Source organism: Hibiscus syriacus, unplaced genomic scaffold, assembly GCF_006381635.1.
Source record: "Hibiscus syriacus cultivar Baekdansim isolate YM2019G1 unplaced genomic scaffold, ASM638163v2 tig00116959_pilon, whole genome shotgun sequence".
Lineage (NCBI taxonomy): Eukaryota > Viridiplantae > Streptophyta > Magnoliopsida > Malvales > Malvaceae > Hibiscus > Hibiscus syriacus.
In genome coordinates, this window is record NW_024063485.1 from 3,574,081 (window position 1) to 3,596,985 (window position 22,905).

The window sequence follows — 22,905 nt, forward strand, 5'->3', positions numbered from 1 at the left end:
GAAGCTTTCATTTTCGTTCGCACTCACATAATAAACGTACCGAATATGAATTTCTATCTCAATATCTGTTTAACATCCAAAGATCAATTCTAATATGAAAAAAATCTAATCTATCATGAATTTAAAACAAAAATGGAATCATGGACTTAACATTGTAGGGAAAATCTTCAAACTTTGAAAGGTACCATCTCCTAGTGGAATAACTTCTGCCCAGCAAGTAACAGGTAGTTCCCATGGCATATGCAAACGAAAACAAAGCCTGGGAAATGAAAGCAAATCCACAGAACCCCAAAACGTCGAACAAGTAGTGAGGGCAAACCACGAATCCGAACAAACCCCCTTTGGGATCCTGTATTCTTTGCTACCGCCTTCGTTTCTCAGTTTACAAAGAAGGAAATGATGGTAGAGATTGCCAGTGATCCCTGTGAAAAACAAGAGAATCCCAGGGGTCTTCAGATCAATCTCAGGCTCTTGAAGCCCCGTTGTTAAGTGTTGGTTGAAGATCATGAGCGTAATGGAAATGAAATAACTTGAAAGTATTGTCATCATTGTTTCCACACCCATTTCCCCACAGTATTTATGAACAAAACATGACTGAAAAAAGAGAGTTAATTGTATCATATATTCTCAAATTAAGATAATGATTCTAAATTTGTTCTTAAATTTTTAAAAATTCTAATTTCATCTTTAAACTACGACTGTCATTCTAAATTAGTCCTTAAACTTTTGAGCATTTCAATTCCATTACTAAACATTGACCTTCATTCCAAATTAATCCCCAAACTTTTTGAACATTTCAATTTCATCTCAAATGATACATATATACTAATCACATCCCTTGTTAGTAAAACCATTAGGCCAAATTACATTATTATATGTTTTAAAAATAAACTTAGGTTAACTATAGTTGAAACTAATTACATATTTCAATGAATTTAGAGATGGAATTGCAAGAGTTAAAATTTTGAGGACCAACTGAAAATGAGGGTTATAGTTTGAGGATGAAATTGGAATGCTCAAAAGTTTTAATGACTAATTAAGTATGAAATTCATAGTTAGGGGAACAATAAAATATAATTTTATCATATCATATTCAGCATGTTAACGTCTATCTCAAGCAGTCATTAATTTTTTTTAACGGAAACATATAAGTTTGAAATATATGAATAGTCAGGTGACTATTTTGTAACTTATGATAGTCGAGGATTCAATAAAGCTATGAGTTGGGGATCATTTTGTAACTTTTAATTTTCAGATTACTCAACAAAATAAAGCCCTATAGTCAGGGACCATTTGTGTATTTTACCCTTAATATTTCCCCAACTTGATCTATGATCTACGAGAGGAGACTCGAATTACCTAGAAAACTCTCTTGAAGAAATGGATGGATGATGTAAGGTAATTCCACCTTTTCAATTGATTGCGGATCTAGGAAGGAAGCAAAACAACATGCATAAGTGAATTGTTCAAATAGATGGTTTGGTGGTAGATGTAAAGGTGAAATGGTAGGCTATTTAAGAAAAAAGAGATGGTAGCGGAAGATGATTGTTATGGCTATGGTATGGTTGATGAAACAATGGAAGGTTGAAGAGGATAGTATCTTAGAAATGACCAAGGAAGGAACTAGTGCTATAGAGAGCAAAGACCCAGTTTTACAAATCCTTTCTAAGGGGTGGTAACAAGGACTTGGACCCACTATCTATATAGAGATAGGAACTACAAGTATCAAAGGGAAGGGGTTGACGGCACAAGTAATCAATTACTTGATAAGTCAATAAAAATGACAAGGACTTAAGTAAAGAGAAATATCTCACTTTAAATGATGAAAAAAGGTCTGATTACAAATGAAATAGGAAAGCCTATTTATAGTTTTTGAAGGGACTTGGCCGAATAGGTACATGATGGTTCATCCAACCCTTGTACCTTCCTAAAAAGACATAATTTAATATATAATTAACATGAATAAATAGGTGATGGTTCGGTTGAAATGCAGGAACATGTCTCATGGCCGATGGCACTTGTATCCTTTCAAGTTGGGGCCAAATTTGGAGAGGAAGTGATGCTTGGCCGAATGGATAGGTGGCCCATCATCTTGGCGCCTAAATGAGACCACATGCAAGGCACATGGTTGCTGGTCATATGGCACGCACATAGGTATTCTAGGGAACCTTGTGGTGCAGCCTTGTGCATAGGATGAAGGCTGGTCATGTGCATCATCTTGGGTGTGCATGGGTCTTCCTCTAAGCTTGCTTGAGTGAGTAGCTAGCTAGTAAGCAAGGGGCTGGTTGTGAATGGGCTTCCTAGCTGAGACCTTGCAAGCTTCATAACATCACATTCAGCTATGACTTTTAGCAACTTAGCTTCAAATAGTCCAACTAGCTGAGATTAGCTGGCCTTGAGCTTCTCCAGCTGAGTTGATCTTTCCTTAGTGTTCCACGAGTTGCCATGTTCTTTGTGAGCTGTTTGTGACCTGAATATGACTTCCAAATGCTCCACCAAGCTGCCCCAACGTTTTTCATGATCCAATGTACCTATATGTGCAAGAAAACAAGGTAATTTATTGGCATTGAGATTGTATGAGCTAAATACCTTGTTGTCGTGCTTGATCATGGTCTTGTGAGCTATGGTTGCATGTTATGAGCTACATATAATATCATATAATATGTGTTAGCTAATGTTTAAAGCTTAAGAGCTAAAATGAATGCATATAAGCTAATAAAATGAATGCATATAAGCTAATAAAATAAATGATAAGTATGCTGCCATTATATAAATGTGATAAATCATGCTTAAATGGATGCAAGGCTAATCTAACATACTTATCGTTCTTTGAAATAACATTGTGCATCAAATAATAAAAAGATGTGTCGTAACCGGTTTTCGCCCGGGCACGAAATATTTACTCGGCGGGAAAAGTGATGTGAATAAATGGTTTTTTAAAATAATTTGGGAGTCGCCATCGGCCTTTTGGGTTAGGTAGGTCGAATACCTAAAAATTATCTTTTAAAAGAGTTTTAAGAAAACATCAGTTAAAAGATGAACTGATATGTGTTTTAACCAAAAATTCGTTCTTTTTAATAATAAAAAGGGATTCGTGGTCGGTTACGTTTAGGGAAGGATTAGCACCCCTACAACGCCCAGAATTGGTACTTTTTAATTATAAATTGTCTCTATTATTAGAAATTTAAAAATTCAAAATATATTTAATTTATAATCCTATTTAATTTAAATTTATTATTATAATTTTAAGAAAATATATTAATATATATCTTTATTTTTTAAATAAGATATTTATTTACTTAGAAATATCAGAAAAGGGCTTCTAGTTGCTTTAAGACATCTCCTTTCTTAATATTAATAAATAAATAAATGTTAATAAAACATTTATCTAAAAATAATTAAAATATATTAATATATGATTTTAAAAATAGGACATTTATTTATTTAATAATATCAGAAAAGGACTTCTAGGTATTTTAAGACAGCTCTTTTCTTAGATATTAAAATAAATACATATCAAAATATGTTTTTTTTTCTTAAAAGTAATTTATAAAATTAAATTTATAAATAGGATTTTTATTTAATAAACAAATAGAATAAATAAATAAATATGATATATATATTTATATAACTTAATAATAATAATAAAATAATCATGAAGATAATAATTTAAACATATATCAAAAGTAATAATAAAATAAAATAATAATAATTAAAATGAAAGAAAATAAAAGTAATAATATTAAAACTATTGGATCATATTCATAAATATATGAACTTAAAATGTAAAAATAATAAAACTTATGGTTAAAATTAAGATTATATAAAATTTAATGATCAAATTATAAAATATAAATATTTAAGAGACATGGTTAGAATTATCATAAAATATAAATACTAGTAGTATAATTAGCCATTAATTATTATAGGTGATTAAAATAGAAATATTAAAATTATTAGGGACTAAATGTGATATTTATCCTAAATATATTATTTAATACTGGTAAGGACTAAAACATAATAAAATAAAATTCAAAGACTGAATTAAAATGTTCAGAAATTAATTTCAGTGACTAAAATGAATAATTATAAAACTTGGATGGCTACGGAAAGGGTTTAGCCATGCGCAAAATTACAGATATACCCCTCCCAAAATGACGTCGTTTGAGGAGGGGTATAAATCCCCAAACGGCTGGCCCGAAGGGCCAGCTCTCTCATTCTCCTTTCTCCCTTCTCTCTCTCAAACGAGAGAAATTTTTTTCTCTCGCTTCTCTCTAAGTTTCCCTCGCCGGAGGGAAACTAGCCACCTTGTTCCGGCGTCGATGGCCGCCGCCGGCCACCGACTATGGTGGCCGGAAAATCTCAAAATACACAAAAATAAAAGTCTCACTCTCCTTATTCCGATTTTGAGCCTTTTTATTCCTAAAAGTCTCTCATTCGGCCTAGATCTAGGCTTTTACCTTCGGTTTTTGGTAGTTGCACGGCGGTTTGGAGAATCCTACAAGGGTAAGCTGCTCCACTCTCTTCTCTTTTTATTTTTGATACTGGTTGTTGTGTTTTTCGACTTTACTGTGGTTGCTCTCGATCTTTGTTGCTGTTGTGTTCCTCTCGGTTTTCTGCCTCTTCTCTCGTCTTGCAGGTGATGGATTTATAGCTCGATGAGGATCTCGTCGGACCGGTTACAAGGGTGTAAGGCTCGGTGAGTCACATAAGCTATGCTGGTGACTCACCATAGAGGCGACGTGTGCGGCTGTTATCATGGCAGCAAAGCTTCTGGAGGCTTCTGGCGAGGGCGTGGCATTGGTGGAGCATTGGCAGTGGCATTGGCAGCTGCTGGTTGGGTCACTTGGCAGTGGAGGCGTGGCAATGGGCGTCGGCACGGAGGTGGTGGCGACAGCGGCGGCCGCGTGGTCCCTAGGGTATCATAACCCAAGGGTTTCTTGTTGTAAAACTTTAGACCGTTGGATCTTGCCAGATCCAATGGTGGAGATCATCTCGCGGTTGGGGATGAGATGGAAACCCTAAAAGGGTTCTGCTAGGCCTGGACTAGATTGGGCCGGTTTTGGTTATGTAAAACGGGCCAGATTATTGGGCTCCGGGTTTTGTAATTATTTATTAAATAATAATAATATGTAATATTAATATTAATAATAATAATAATAATAATAATAATAATAATTATAATAATAATACTAATAATAATAATTTTAATAATAATAATAAATTTAAATGAAAAAATTGATGTCTACAGCTGCCCCTCTTTGCTCATCCTTGTGTTAACAAGAATAGAGCAAAGACGAAAAAGACAATAATTTTTTCATTTGGCTTCTTTTGAGCAGGATGGAAATGTTGAAAACATCATGCACTGAAGGGCTTACAGATAACCCGAAGGTTTTTGAAAACATCAAAAAGCTCCCGAAGGCTTTTTGGAAACATCATGCACTGAAGAACTTATAGATGACCCTAAGGTTTTAAAACATCAAAAAGCTCCCGAAGGCTTTTTGGAAACATCATGCACTGAAGGACTTACAGATGACCCTAAGGTTTTGAAAACATCAAAAAGCTCCCAAAGGCTTTTTGGAAACATCATGCACTGCAGGACTTACAGATGACCCTAAGGTTTTGAAAACATCAAAAAGCTCCCGAAGGCCTTTTGGAAACATCATGCACTGAAGGACTTACAGATGACCCTAAGGCTTTGAAAACATCAAAAAGCTCCCGAAGGCTTTTTAGAAACATCATGCACTGCAGGACTTACAGATGACCTTAAGGTTTTGAAACATCAAAAAGTTTCCGAAGGCTTTTTGGAAACATCATGCACTGAAGGACTTACAGATGACCCTAAGGCTTTGAAAACATCAAAAAGCTCCCAAAGGCTTTTTGGAAACATCATGCACTGCAGGACTTACAGATGACCCTAAGGCTTTGAAACATCAAAAAGTTCCCGAAGGCTTTTTGGAAACATCATGCACTGAAGGACTTACAGATGACCCTAAGGCTTTGAAAACATCAAAAAGCTCCCGAAGGCTTTTTGGAAACATCATGCACTGAAGGACTTACAGATGACCCTAAGGTTTTGAAAACATCAAAAAGCTCCCAAAGGCTTTTTGGAAACATCATGCACTGCAGGACTTACAGATGACCCTAAGGTTTTGAAAACATCAAAAAGCTCCCGAAGGCTTTTTGGAAACATCATGCACTGAAGGACTTACAGATGACCCTAAGGCTTTGAAAACATCAAAAAGCTCCCGAAGGCTTTTTGGAAACATCATGCACTGCAGGACTTACAGATGACCCTAAGGCTTTGAAACATCAAAAAGTTCCCGAAGGCTTTTTGGAAACATCATGCACTGAAGGACTTACAGATGACCCTAAGGCTTTGAAAACATCAAAAAGCTCCCGAAGGCTTTTTGGAAACATCATGCACTGAAGGACTTACAGATGACCCTAAGGTTTTGAAAACATCAAAAAGCTCCCAAAGGCTTTTTGGAAACATCATGCACTGCAGGACTTACAGATGACCCTAAGGTTTTGAAAACATCAAAAAGCTCCCGAAGGCTTTTTGGAAACATCATGCACTGAAGGACTTATAGATGACCCTAAGGCTTTGAAAACATCAAAAAGCTCCCGAAGGCTTTTTGGAAACATCATGCACTGAAGGACTTACAGATGACCCTAAGGCTTTGAAAACATCAAAAAGCTCCTGAAGGCTTTTTGGAAACATCATGCACTGCAGGACTTACAGATGACCCTAAGGCTTTGAAAACATCAAAAAGCTCCCGAAGGCTTTTTGGAAACATCATGCGCTGTAGGACTTACAGATGTGGGAAATAGTTTATTAAGCAAAAAAAAAAAACTAAGGAAATAGTTTTCTCATTATTTTTCAACAATTTCATTTTTAGAAAAGATTGAATGAGAAACTATGGAAATCGTTTTCTCATTATTTTTCAAAATAACATGTTGATTGGGTAACATGCCGTAATCTCAAGATAAGGTTGTTGGAAATAGTTTACTAAGTAAAAAAACTAAGAAAATTGTTTTCTTACTTTTCAACAATTTCATTTTAGAAAAGATAAAATGAGAAACTATGAAAATCGTTTTCTCATTATGTTTTTTTTTTGGAAACATCATGTTGATTGGGTAACATGCCCCAATCTCAAGATAATGCTCATTTTTGTGGATTATGTCCATCTATTCTTCAGATGTTTGCGTGATTCCTGTATTTACGGTTTTGAATACCTTCTTCTTGTAAGGTATTTCTTACCATGAATCTTCTTGTTCTTCCGAAGATCTGTAAAACTTCATGTTTGAATGCACTCAGATATATCCATGTAATGCATTGTCTATTGTGCAAATGATGTTCTTATGAATGCATGAATGTTGATGCAATCTTCATTTGACTTCAAAGTGGTGAACTTGGTCTTCCTTCACTTCATCATTTATTGCCAGGGTTACCTCTAGATATCAGTGTAGAAACTTATGCTATCAAGCTTGCATTTCTACAGAATCATCTGATCAACTTGTATCGTGGTGCCTTCTTTGCTTCATTTAAGTCTTAGAAGAAATGTTTCACTTGTGGAACTCTTGTCGTAGTCAAAATTATGACCCTGATGCCCCATTTTGTCTTAGATAAAACCAACTTTATTTGCTTGGACTTGTGTAGAAATCCCATAAAGCTTTTATCTTTGAAAAGAGAATCTATCATCTTTAAAAAGAGAATCTATCATCTTTGAAGAGTGTAGATGTAGATATGTGACTCAGCGGGGATTAATTAGGGGAGTAGAGCCTATTCTGATTTGACTCTTGAAACACATCATAAGGAAGATTTATTCAAATTCCTTTCATGTCTCCACATTTAATTGGTTCTCAAACAAGGCAACTTGAACCATATCATGTCGAGATGATTAACCACAACCTGTCGTTCAAATAGTTTCTTGTTGTTAAAATTTCAGCTCTCCCTTATGTGGAAAGAAATCTTCATTATATCTTACTTCTAATCTTGGGGTTGAAGAAGACAGATTTCATCTTGGATCAATAAATGGAAACCATATGATCGTAACATTGGTTCAACATCAGAATAGCAGGTTCTTAAAACATTTGTCAATACATTCATCATCTCATGTGGCTTCTGCTCTTTGCATGGTGTTCAAAGTTTTTGTATGATGTCACAAGACCATTTGAGAACAAAAACTCAGTGGGGATTCAAGTGTAATGTTGGTATGACCAAAAAGTTGGTCAAATTCACAAGATATGCTGGTGTCGAATTGAATAGGAGACACTAACTGATCTTGATATCATCTCGGGAAAAGACAAATGTGATACTGATCACGTTTTCTTCTATAATGATCTTTGTAGGAAGTAGAAACACATCAACTGTAGGATCAATGTACAGAAAAAGGTTCATGAAATTCTTGCTGCTGGGGATAAAACGCACGTGATAACCCAAAATAGATAAAAACTCAGTTCAGCATGGCTAACAATAATGACCCCAGTAACAACGAGAAATGTTAATATATGTAAGTCGAGCTTCTCTCTTCATTGTCATCAAGTAAAAAACTGATGTGAAAAACAGCTTCATAATCCCAATAGTATGGTTGAAACTAACTGCCAGGAATCTCAAAGAAATATTTTCAATTGTCACCGACACACAGAATACAAAATTCAAAGCTGAGATCTTGAGGAACTGATCCCTGGATCGAGTAGTCTGCCTGGGGATCATCTTTATTCATGCAACCGTAATGTAGCTTAACAAAGAACATACTATCATGTGACATACGATTAAGAAGATTAGGTATTTGAAAACATACTTGTTGAGTAAACATTTGTTCAACAACATGATCATAATGTAACTGCCTGATGAACGAAGCAATTATGTATAGTCAGCTCGACTGTCACTGTTTCACCATTTTCATTCTTCATATCTTTCTGTCTCTTTGGAAATATTTGTTCAAATCAATGATCTTGACACAGGATGATATGGGCCTTCAACATTCCCCAACATTTGCTAATATGAGCGTTCAAAATATATCAACATTTTTGATTCTGATTGAAATGGGGTTTCAGCATGCCCCAACATTTGCTTCTTGTTAATCTGAGCCTTCAAAATGCCCCACATGGATCTGTCTGAAGGAACCTTTAAAATGCCTCAACATTTGCTGATACATATGCTAAAAGTATGCTCAACATTACTTCTTATTGAGATGAACCTTCAAAATGCCCAAATATTCATATTGTTATGAGCCTTCAAAATGCCCCAATATTCTATTTCTGGTTGAAATGGGTCCTCAAGATGTTCCACATGAAACATTTCTGTCTTAAATGGGCTTTCGATATGCCCCAATATTCTGCTTATGGTTGACTCTCAATGTCTGTTTGACTTGAATATCATGATCCCCACGAGGTCTAATTTTGACAATACACTGTTGTACTTGTGGTTTTATTCATGCCCCAAATCTGTTTATCTTGAATACTCTCATTCTGGTGTTACTGAACAGCAATGTTGTCAAGTAACTGGAGAAATTCTCTTTATGTTGTCATAAACTTTAGAAGTATTCAATCATTCATTCCAGGTTGACACAGTGGCTTATCATCTTTCAGTGAAGGTCATCTCTGAAATATACTTTTCTGTGGGAGAGAAACCAATTTATGCGAATAGTAATCTGATGCAATGGCAAGATTACATATACAGTGGTACAGGCTCATCAAAAATCTGCACCCATGCAACATGTTGATTCTGCTAACAACTCATCTGATTATGAAGTGATTTTTTAGGATGATTTCACAGATATTGATAGTTTTTTTTCTGATACCGAGGAAATCCTGAATTCTGATTCTGATGAGGAAAGTAAAATGTTATACTTGACAAAAATGAGATTCTCAGAGGCTGAGGCTTCAATAGCCATGGAGAGATGTGGTCCAGATTCATCACTTACAGAGTTGACAGATTTTATATGTGCTGCTCAAATGGCTAAGGCTGCTGACGCACTTCTTTCAGGAGAAGATAGGAAGTCATTATGCAATGACCCCAATTACAACCAAAGGCGAAACTCGGGCTATGATTTTTGAAAAGGAAGAAGCAGAGGAAGCTTGAAAAGAAGCTTCTTAATGAAGACGATCATGCAATTCATCTTTCAATTCCAATGATTGGTTTTAGGGTTCATACCAAATCAGATCAGATAACTCAAAGAACACTTCCAGAAGATGCTATTGGATCTCCTTATTTCTACTATGAGCAAATTCATCTTTTAAATCCAATGATTGGTTTTGGGGTTTATACCAAACCAGATTAGATAACTCAAAGAACACTTCCAGAAGATGCTATTGGATCTCCTTATTTATACTACGAGAACGTGGCACTTGTTCCAGTTAATGTTTGGACTGGAATATCACAATACTTATTCGATGTAGAGCCAGAATTTGTAGATTCAAAGCATTTTCATGCTGCTATACTGAAAAGGGGCTATATTCATAATCTGTCAATTGAGAACAGATTTCTTGTTTTCTCCATGCACTATACATGATATTTTTCCATTGACAAAGAAATGATGGCCTTCCTGGGATCCAAGAACAATGTTGAACTGTTTATAAACATGTACAGGAAGTGCCAAATTGACAGAAAGGATCCGCAAGGTTCTTGAAGCTTGTGATGATGAGCCATCTTCGAGTGTCCATAAGTATATTCTTGATGAATGCCGAAAATGGAATCTAGTATGGGTTGGAAGGAATAAAGTTGCTCCACTTGAACCTGATGAGGTGAAAATGCTTCTAGGTTTCCCTAAAAACCATACATGAGGAGGAGGATCTGCTAGAGACATGTTCCCCGGTGGTATCAATGTCCTGTCTCTTTCTGGGATCAGTGATGCAGAGGCCGTCTTTTACTATCTTGGCATATCTTTGAAAATAGATGTGCAAGAACTGAATGATGATTGATTGGAGCAATTGATGAGTAGATTTGGCGGATTCAACCTTGTTGTCGATGGCATCCCATGTAACAACCTTACTGGAAGAAATAAACATCATCAGGATGAGCTAGACGATTTTTTTTGGTGCATTTCCTTGCAATGACTGCCACATTGACTGTCTCTTCTGCTGCTCCAAAATACACACTGTCATATCCCACTCTTCCCTAACCATGGAAAGATTTAATTGATGGTAAAACTGGTTATCTAAACTTTTGGAATCCTGTACGGCATATAAATGTAGAATTTGTTCCAACGTCTTATTTTGTGCCATAAGTCCTCAAATTCAAATTCAACAATCTTCTGAATGACATAATGGATATCATTTTGACAAAGAAAGTGATCGGCATAGAAGAAGCAGTAATGATGTATCAAGACTTGAGCCAGCATCACGGTATAACCAGAGTGCAGGTAGTGACTTCTTCATGGCTCTATGATGTAATCTTCTAGAGAACATGAATTGATGGTTGGGAAAAATAATTTGTCTGGTGATGCTTATCGACCTCAACATGAGATAAACGATAATCTTTCTTGATGAGCTGCTAATAATGTCATAGGAGAGTGTCACAAGTTCAATTCTCCAGACTTTCTGGCTTCTCAGACCACTTGCTTTCAAAAATGTGAAGTGCTTCATTATTCTGGCCTCGTTCATTCTTTTTCTACAACAGAGGTAGAACAAGCAACAATTGTTTCAAAGACCTTCCTCATTTGAGACTGTCCTGTTTGAAAATGTTTTTTTTCTCCTTTCTCTATTGAAGAATGAAAGAATTTTGTAAAGTATTACCCCTTTCAAGTTCACAATATAATCAAATCATAAGAATGAATTCAAAGAATATCAAAAGAATCAACAACTCTGTAATGTTTGAGAATTATAATTCTTTGACAAGTATCAAGATTTGGTTTGATTTCAGGATGGCTTTCCTATTTTCTATGTTTACATCTATTTAAGATGTCACTCCTCTCTATCTCTTTGTGAACTTTGTCACATACCTCACTTTAAGGACTTGGTATTTTAACCGGATGCGTACAAAATGACGCAACTAGGATTGCCAATCACTAGACCTTCTAGAATTCTTCTATTTCAATTCTTTGGAATCTTTCATTTAGATTCATCCAATCAAAGTAGTGCAAAAATATCGGTCTAAAAATGAAATTTCTGAGTGCTAGTGTGAAGTCGACTATAACAGGTGTTTCACAACTCCCTTAGTCCATTTGTTTAACACATTTGCCATTTTGGCTAGCTGAATTCAGTTTTATTGTATATAATAATCACTTTTATCAGGTTAATTGAAACTTATCCATAAAGCTGGGGCGATTAACCAATTGCTCTAGAGGGACAATTTTATTGCATATAATAGTATAATAGACTAGCTGAATATTATCCATAAAGCCAGGGCGATTAACCAATTGCTCTAGAGGGACAACTCAAACTTTATTGTATAATAATATAACATGGGTGTTCAAATCCAATTTCTTAAGCTTGTTAAGAAGAACCTGTTATAGTCTAGGTGTTTTGGTGGAATTCAAAAAATCTCTTTGTTAGAATTCAATTCTCAAGCAACTGACTTAAACTAGATTTACCTATTTGTGAAGATTACGTTCATCATTGAACGTTATCAATAGAAAAATACTCTAGTCGGTTTTGTAATGTAATACATCAATGATGCACCAACGCTCCTATATATAAATACCAAGCCTTTGTGTAATTTATTTCAATAGGAGTAGGCTATCTCATATTTGTAATAGGATAGTGTTTGGGTGTATTTCTTCTGAGGTAAGGTCAATGGTCCTTGTTTTTCTGGTTTTCAATCCTGATATTCTGTCAAAGATTATAACTCTAATCATGAAGAACTTCTTAATCCAGTTGATATTCAAAGAACTGCAAGATTACAAAATTGACTCAATGCTCATAACCTTAAAAGCAACACAAATTTATTTATTGCACAAAAGGTGTAGAAAGGAACAAAAAACAAGTTTAAACAGGACGCTGAAAATAGAAAAGTACTATAGTGGTAGATAACACTTCCACTTGTTTATGCATCATGCCTCATTATTCCTATAATGTTGGGTATGTAATAAGATCAGGGTTCTTTTCTTTATTTGCCCCCCATTTCTTGATCATTTCTTGTGTCAAAACCCCTTTGTCAACAAGCATCTCAATTTCTTTTAACAGTGGCCTACAATTGCCTGTAGAATGCCCCTTTACCCCCAAGTGGAAATTACAAACATTATGTTGATCATAGCTATGAGAAAAAGGGTTTGATGTCACTTTAGTTGGTCTTGGTGTGATGTATTGACCTTTAACCAAATGAAGATACAAGTCTAAAATGGAAGTTTGGAATACTTCCAAAGTTTTTATTGATCACATGACTTTCTTTGGTCGATCCGAACAACTATTTGCTCCTTTTGTTTTGCAATTACGGGGACTTTGGAGGTGATACTCATTCACATTACCAACTTTAGCTTTTTGATCCGTCAGGCTTCTGGATGTGACTTTTGAGTTTTCTTCACTGATTACATTCTCAATTAAATTTCCACTTATCATAAGATTCTCGAATTCCTTTGTCGGGTTTGCCTGCATTAACTTGCAGAAAGGAGCGGAAATGGAATCACGAAACATATGTGATATCTCCTCTTCTAACATGGGAGGTTGAACTTGTGCTGCCACTCCTCTCCATCTTAAGGCATATTCTTGAAATCTTTCATTGGTTTTCTTCTTTATTCTTCGAAGATCCATACGTGTTGGAGCTATGCCTTTAACATACCGATATTGTCCTAAAAATGCATCAGCTAGATCAACCCATCTCTTGATCTGTTCTTGGGTCAACTGATTGTACCAGACTGCTGCTGGGCCAATAAGGCTATCATGGAAAGAGTGAATTAACAGATCATCAGAACTCAAATATCCTTCCATTTTTCTGCAAAACATTCTCAAATGGATTAAGGGACAACTGGTGCCATCATATTTCTCAAAATCAGGCATTTTGAATTTATGGGGAATAATCAAATCTGGAACCAAGCTGAGCTCTCTTGCTTCTAATTCTTTGTGGTGGGCACTAACATCTTTCATGTTTCTGATTGCTTTCTCTGTCCTCTTGACTTTCTCCTCATATTGTGAATAATTAATGAGGCTATTCTTTGGGTTTGAGTGGGATGCCCCAGGGTATGTTATCTTTCTTGACTCTTCAATCTGATAGCACAATTTCTCTTTAGCAGTTATCTCTTCTTTATTAGATTCCATTCCCTGAATAATTTGATCTGATCCATCTGGTACTGAATCTGACGCTTCTTTCCTTATATCATGAGGTAACCCTGTCAATTGTTCTGGCCACTGGTCTTGTAGTCCATTATAAGATTACTCCATTGTTTTCATGATGATAGTATAGTAATATAAATGAATGGTCTTGGTTTTTACTGTTACAAAACCTTTCATGAATTATTTACATGTTTTTATAATTAAAGTACATAACAATACTTTAAATAAAAATGTGAAAAATGCATAAATGGAAAAATAAGAATGCAAAATGTGCATTTCAAAGGCAAACATAAAAGTATGAATGCAAAATGAAAAATGCAAAGATGCAAAATGAAAATGCATGTATGAAAAGGTGTTTCTCAAGAGTGATCATCTTAGAACAGATTTCATTGAACACAAAAGTTTCGGTACATCAAACAAAACTTTTACATGTAGGGGACAACTTTTAGTCCTCACTTTACATATAAGGAATAACTTTCTTATTTTCTTCTCTAAAACCAAGTTAGTTTATCAGCTTATGAGCCATATTGCTTGTCTGGACTGCAGCTTCTTCCATGACATTCTGGTGTTCTTTCATCTCTTATGTCAATTATCGGAGTTGCTCATTTTCCCTTGTGAGAGAACATTTGTGTTCAAAAAGTTTTTGGACAAGATCTTCATGTATGTTGCAACTTTTTTTCAGTTTGGTGACCCCTGCTATCCACTCTTCTGGGGTGTTTCCTATACCAGCATTTTGAAAGGCTTGACTGACCTTCTGGAAATCTTCATGTATGGTTTCCATTTTGGTGCTCAATTTATTGTTTTCAATCTTCAAATGACGTATTTGAGCTTCAAACCTCAGCAAATCTTCTTCTCTCTGGGCGCCCCTACTGATATTCTTACCTTTGAAGACTTTTGGTATTAATCTATCAGGACCCTCGGTTACCAAACTAGGTCGATCATTTACCATAAATTGTAAGGTTTCATGATCCAAAAGACTGTGGACTCGGCGTTTGAAGGCAAGACAATTCTCGATGGTATGTCCTTGAGCTCCGGCATGATATTCACAATGAACGTTGATGTTATACCAATTTGGATACGGAGGTTGGAACGGTTTTATATAATATGGATCCACTTCTCGTGCTTCAAGTAACTTTTCATACAACTCTTTATATGATATAGGTATAGCATCAACATGAGAATCGCCTTTTGTCTTGCATTGAACCTGAGTTTTAGATATCGGGAGCATACTAAACTTCGATGATTTCAGGTTACATGATTTCTTCTCTTCTCTGGAAGCTTTTACAATTGTCATCATTTCTTTGGTATCTCCAGATGACTTGTGAATACGGATGATGATTGTCTGTAACTTCTCCAATTGATTAGGATCAGAAGTCCCTTGCATATTTGAGATTGCAGGATTATGTTCATTAAGCTTTCTCTCTTTCTGTGCAGGAATCTCTTCTCTTTTGGCCAAAACAGATATTCTATCCATCATCTTGGACATCTGCTCTCTTATTTCTCGTATCTCCTCTTTCTCCTTAATGGACACATGATCTCTAGGTGCATAGCTCTCTTCTATCATCGGAGTTTCCTCAGGATGTCTTTTCTTGGCCGCATCATATTTTGTTTGATCATAGAACTTTTTGTCCATTTACGATTTCTTTCCAATATGATGAACAGTCTTTCAAGTAAACACCTTTTTGGTTATGCTATGATCATGCAATGAAAACAAAAAGAAATGAGAAAAAATAAAATAGTTAGTACCTACTAATAAAAAATCTATCTATCAAGGTATAAATCTTAACCTCATGCTTTCTAGTTCCATGTTTTGTTAGGAAAAATTAACCTAACCGTATGATTTTTAGTTCGCAAGCATTTATTCAGAAAAAATAATAAATTAAAAACTAAAACTTATTTCTCCTTTGTGTATACCTATGGAAATGGTTTCAGTATTGTCTTAGATTAAGAGAATTTCTAGGGTTTATTATATGCAAGTTTTTAGTTCTAGGAGTAAAGGTACTCGAACTGTCCCTGTTGATGCCCCCTTGGGCTGTTAACCCTCAATCCTAGTCCATCACAGACTAAAGTGGATCGAGTTCAATTCGAGGGGATACATTTCTCTATGCCTGACACGGAGAATAAATTCTCACGAAGACATAGAGCATATGAACCCCGAAAGTTACTTGCTAGGTCTGACACGGAGAATAAATTCTCACGAAGACGTTGCTTTCACTTCCACTTAAAAGGGACAAACTCAATTATAGAGCTTTATGTTATGCAAGTGTTGTGTGTGAGGAGAAATGTTCAAACCTCTGACAGAAAAATAAATAATAAAATACTTGCAAATAATGAAATATTAATAAGAAAATATATAAATACTATGAAAATAATAAGTAAATAAAAAATTTGAAAAGAAAGAATTATAAATCAAATATATGAATTTTTAATTTTCTAATTAATAGAGACAATTAATAATTGATTTTAAAGTTTGACCAATCCCCAGCGGAGTCGCCAAGCTGTCGTAACCGGTTTTCGCCCGGGCACGAAATATTTACTCGGCGGGAAAAGTGATGTGAATAAATGGTTTTTTAAAATAATTTGGGAGTCGCCATCGACCTTTTGGGTTAGGTAGGTCGAATACCTAAAAATTATCTTTTAAAAGAGTTTTAAGAAAACATCAGTTAAAAGATGAACTGATCTGCGTTTTAACTAAAAATTCGTTCTTTTTAATAATAAAAAGGGATTCGTGGTCGGTTACGTTTAGGGAAGGATTAGCACCCCTACAACGCCCAGAATTGGTACTTTTTAATTATAAATTGTCTCTATTATTAGAAATTTAAAAATTCAAAATATATTTAATTTATAATCCTATTTAATTTAAATTTATTATTATAATTTTAAGAAAATATATTAATATATATCTTTATTTTTATAAATAAGATATTTATTTACTTAGAAATATCAGAAAATGGCTTCTAGTTGCTTTAAGACAGCTCCTTTCTTAATGTTAATAAATAAATAAATGTTAATAAAACATTTATCTAAAAATAATTAAAATATATTAATATATGATTTATAAAAATAGGACATTTATTTATTTAATAATATCAGAAAAGGACTTCTAGGTATTTTAAGACAGCTCTTTTCTTAGATATTAAAAAATAAATACATATCAAAATATGTTTTATTTTTCTTAAAAGTAATTTATAAAATTAAATTTATAAATAGGATTTTTATTTAATAAACAAATAGAATAAATAAATAAATATGATATATATATATTTATATAACTTAATAATAATAATAAAATAATCATGAAGATAATAATTTAAACATATATCAAAAGTAATAATAAAATAAAATAATAATAATTAAAATGAAAGAAAATAAAAGTAATAATATTAAAACTATTGGATCATATTCATAAATATATGAACTTAAAATGTAAAAATAATAAATCTTATGGTTAAAATTAAGATTATATAAAATTTAATGATCAAATTATAAAATATAAATATTTAAGAGACATGGTTAGAATTATCATAAAATATAAATACTAGTAGTATAATTAGCCATTAATTATTTAATAGGTGATTAAAATAGAAATATTAAAATTATTAGGGACTAAATGTGATATTTATCCTAAATATATTATTTAATACTGGTAAGGACTAAAACATAATAAAATAAAATTCAAAGACTGAATTAAAATGTTCAGAAATTAATTTCAGTGACTAAAATGAATAATTATAAAACTTGGATGGCTACGGAAAGGGTTTAGCCATGCGTGAAATTACAGATATACCCCTCCCAAAAACGACGTCGTTTGAGGAGGGGTATAAATCCCCAAACGGCTGGCCCGAAGGGCCAGCTCTCTCATTCTCCTTTCTCCCTTCTCTCTCTCAAACGAGAGAAATTTTTTTCTCTCGCTTCTCTCTAAGTTTCCCTCGCCGGATGGAAACTGGCCACCGTTGGCCACCTTGTTCCGGCGTCGATGGCCGCCGCCGGCCACCGACTATGGTGGCCGGAAAATCTCAAAATACACAAAAATAAAAGTCTCACTCTCCTTATTCCGATTTTGAGCCTTTTTATTCCTAAAAGTCTCTCATTCGGCCTAGATCTAGGCTTTTACCTTCGGTTTTTTGTAGTTGCACGGCGGTTTGGAGACTCCTACAAGGGTAAGCTACTCCACTCTCTTCTCTTTTATTTTATTTTTGATACTGGTTGTTGTGTTTTTCGACTTTACTGTGGTTGCTCTCGATCTTTGTTGCTGTTGTGTTCCTCTCGGTTTTCTGCCTCTTCTCTCGTCTTGCAGGTGATGGCTTTATAGCCTCGATGAGGCTCTCGTCGGACCGGTTACAAGGGTGTAAGGCTCGGTGAGTCACCAAAGCTATGCTGGTGACTCACCATAGAGGCGACGTGTGCGGCTGTTATCATGGCAGCAAAGCTTCTGGAGGCTTCTGGCGAGGGCGTGGCATTGGTGGAGCGTTGGCAGTGGCATTGGCAGCTGCTGGTTGGGTCACTTGGCAGTGGAGGCATGGCAATGGGCGTCGGCACGAAGGTGGTGGCGACAGCGGCGGCCGCGTGGTCCCTAGGGTATCATAACCCTAGGGTTTCTTGTTGTAAAACTTTAGACCGTTGGATCTTGCCAGATCCAACGGTGGAGATCGTCTGGCGGCTGAGGATGAGATGGAAACCCTAAAAGGGTTCTGCTAGGCCTAGACTAGATTGGGCCGGTTTTGGTTGTGTAAAACGGGCCTGATTATTGGGCTCCGGGTTTTGTAATTATTTATTAAATAATAATAATATATAATATTAATATTAATAATAAATAATAATAATAATAATTATAATAATAATACTAATAATAATAATTTTAATAATAATAATAAATTTAAATGAAAAAATTGATGTCTACAAGATGTATGCATGAATATCGTATAACATAGTATTCATAATAAATGATAAATGGAAACATGTAATAATAATATCCTAAGAAATGATATGTAATCATAGCATATATTTGAATGATATGAAAGACGTGATCAACTAAGCATAGGATGGAATTATTATGATAATTTATACTAACATGTGAATGCATGCTTATGATAGAATAGAATGTATGAATGATATAATATAAGATAGGGTAAGGAAGAACTCCCTTAGAAACAACTTTGAATAACATCCATGGTGTGATCAAGTCATGGAGAAAGTTGGTGCTAGTTTGGATCGTATCAATAGAATGGCGGATTTGAGCAAAAAAAAAAAAAAAAAAACCTGAGATTGTCTTCTGGGTAAATCGCAAACGATGAAAGGCCAGCGAGAGAAGCTGGTGTATAAAGCATGGGCATGGCGATTCTGCTGGGAAGCGTCAACTTGTTCAATTTTTCTGAATCGGAAGCTTTAGAACCAACGTTGAAAAACTTGGAATATTCAACGTTCTTTACTCTAAATTCTGATAATCCAGCACTTGCCATAGACGTTGTAGTCACGAAAGGATATGGTGGAAATAGAAATATCAATAACGCCATTTCCCCCCCCCCCCACGGTTTCTCTTCCAATTATTTGTTTGCCAGTAAAAATCTTATATTTTACCACTAATTTTGGCATGGGATTGAATGAATGGATGCGGAATGGTTTTTTTTATTAATCTAGGTAAATAGGATTAATAGTAAATAGGATTGAATACTCATTTTACCTTCAAAATTATCCATTTTCATCACTTTGATATCTAAACTAGTTTAAATGATCACGAATTAAGTTATCTCTGTGCATAAAAGGATAGTTGTTGTCTCTAAAAAATTCAGGTTCCAACATCAGTAACTACAGGATATTTAAGCGTTTATTATCCAATGGTTGGGTTTCTAAAACAAATACTATCATTTGTAGTGCTTAAACTATCAGTTTTAATCTGTTTTAGTGCTTAAACTTTCAATATTTTCAAAACCATATTTTATGTTTAGTTTTAATTTCATTTTAGTACTCATCGTTAAAAACCTAACGAGTTTAGTACCTAAACTATCAGTTTTGGTTCGTTTTAGTACATAGACTTTCAATTTTTTCTTCAAAACTTCATGTTAAATTTTGAACGGGGTACTAAAATGAAACAAAAACTAAAGTTTTTAACGACAAGTGCTAAAATGAAGCAAAAATTAAACTTCAGGTATGATTTTGAAAAAATTTGAAAGTTTAGGTACTACAACGGATCAAAATTGAGAGTTTAGGTACTAAACACATAATTTACCCTAAACTTTTTATACATCATCTATTATTAATTCTATTAACATATTGTAATCATCTACCAACTCCATAGATAATCCAATGAAGTTCAATCCTAGAAATAATCTGATTGTCTCATGTTAAGTCGGCAATACGTTCTTGAATACAACGTTTAGTTTATTTCAAAAATTACGCATAGTTTTTACCTTCAATATTGTACTCTTTTGAAGCCAGCAATTGGCTTCAACACTATAAATACTTACTTCCACCTATGTCATTTGTCAAAGCCTTCCATACCCAGAAAACCAAAACATTAGAGCAACAAAAGCTTGAATCAAATGGCCCGTCATCACTCACTAGTTATTTTTGCAATTGTTGCTTTGATGGCTCCGGTGATCGCATCAGCAACGGAGCACGTAGTCGGCGGTGACGATGGGTGGGCACTTGGAGTTAAGTACGATGAATGGGCTAAGGACAAGCAGTTCTTTGTTGGAGACACTCTTGGTACATTTTACGATCCCTAACGATTTTTCTCTTGTATAGATCAAATATCTCACTGACTTAAAAGGTTTATTTGTGTATAAAGTAGGGATGGGCATGGGTCGGGTTTTTGGTCCACCCGACCCGAGAACAAAGAATCTTCCACCCGATACCCGATCAGACCAAAATAAGATTTCACACGACCCGACCCGATCGGACCCGAACATCACATTTAAAAAACTCGACCCGAACCCAATTTTTTTTAATCCGTCGCGATCGGGTCGGAACCCGTCGGGTTCGGGTCTCATGCCCATCCCTAGTCAAAGTATATATTTTTACCATTTTACCTCTAAATTACTTTTTAGATATTTTGCCCTTAAATATCAAAAGTTATTTTTAGTATTTCATTTCTTAACACTGTAAAAAAATCCATCCAATAAGAATGTGCCACATGGAAGTTTTGATCGGTTGATTTTAATGAAAAATATAATTATATCAAGTCTTTCATATTTTATTTTTGTTCAGATTAGTCCCGAAAAAGTTTATTTTTTAATTTAGTCCAATATTATTTAAAAAATATATCAATACATGTCATTTGCCCTAAAATTACTAAATACCCCTAAAATTGATTTTTATATTAATATTTAAATATAATTCAAATTAACTATAAATAAATACGTTTTAGGGACTAAACTAAACAAAAAATAAATATGAAAGTCTTAACATGCTATTTACCCTGTTATTAAAGTTAGCCAATCAAAATTACTATGTGTCAGACTCTTATTGGTTGTTTTTTACAATGTTAAAAAAGAGGACAACAGAGATAACATCTGTAGTTTCAGGGACAAAATGTTTAAAAATAATAATTTAGGGGATAAAGCGTTCCAAAAAGTAATTAGAGGGAAAATGAGTCTTTAAGCCCCCCTCTCTCTCTATATATTCAATCTAAATGTAAATAATTTAATTTTTTAATTTATTTTTTAATAGTTTTGAGGTGAACATCAAGTAGTGTCTATAAATATAACTAACTTCAAATATATTTACATCTAGTGATAGATTCACAATATTCTTGATGGGTACATAATCACATTGAAATTCGAACTTTCTTCGATTAGTTATATATTTATTGATGGTACCCACTCAGAAGTTTTATTTGTAGCTACCCATATAAAATTTTTATGTTTTTAACATATGTATGTTCACCCTAAAAATATTTCTGGATCTATCACCATTTATATATATATATGGTTTATGATCTATCAGTAACTTAAAATTGAAATTACATTGTAATCCTAAATCATATTTTTAGGTTATAAATTTAGTTTTGGATAGAAGATTTAATTTTATTTACTTTTGTTGTTGCAGTTTTCAAGTACAAGGCTAATGCTCACAATGTGTACAAAGTGACCGGAGATCAATTCAAAAGCTGCACTGTTCCATCAAACAATAGCCTAGGCTCATTCACCGGAAATGACACGATTAACTTGGCAACCTCTGGCACCAAATGGTACATCTGCGGCATCAATGGCCATTGCGACGGTGGGATGAAGCTTAAGATCACGGTGCTCGACGGTGCCCCGGCTCCAGCTCCCACCTCAGCTTCGACATTATTCGCCAAAGCCACCGGTTTCCATGTCTTGTTAGGGGTGATTTTCGCCATTGCCGCTTTGATAATGGCCTAGGGAAGCTTTTTCATTTATGGGAGAAAAATAATTTGAAGGCTTAGCATTTTAAAGAATAAAACAATTTGAAGGGGCTGGATTGGAGATTTTATTTACTATCAGAACGTTTGAATTAATAAAGTGTTTTTCATTTAATTTTTACTCAAAAACCAAATGATTTTCTATTATTTAATCTGTGTTAGCTTTTTGCTATTGGGGTGGATTGTTCACATTACATTTAAATGATTATAATGAAAATTTTCGAAATTGTAAGTGATTAGATGCGCAATTTATTTGACATACAAATTTATTAGAGTGTTTTATTCTATAAGGATATCTTTTTTGTCCA

General features: G+C 34.4%; 1 protein-coding gene and 1 pseudogene across 1 annotated transcript; one reads left to right on the forward strand and one right to left on the reverse strand.

The window, feature by feature from the left end:
• Window positions 1-121: 121 nt before the first annotated feature.
• Window positions 122-19,727, reverse strand: LOC120189766 (annotated as a pseudogene).
• A 1,026-nt stretch (window positions 19,728-20,753) lies between these two features.
• LOC120189835 (blue copper protein 1a-like) lies at window positions 20,754-22,577 on the forward strand. Its single transcript, XM_039193003.1, has 2 exons — window positions 20,754-20,919; window positions 22,261-22,577. Exons 1-2 carry the CDS (start codon window positions 20,754-20,756, stop codon window positions 22,575-22,577), a joined length of 483 nt encoding a protein of 160 aa, XP_039048934.1.
• Window positions 22,578-22,905: the final 328 nt, after the last annotated feature.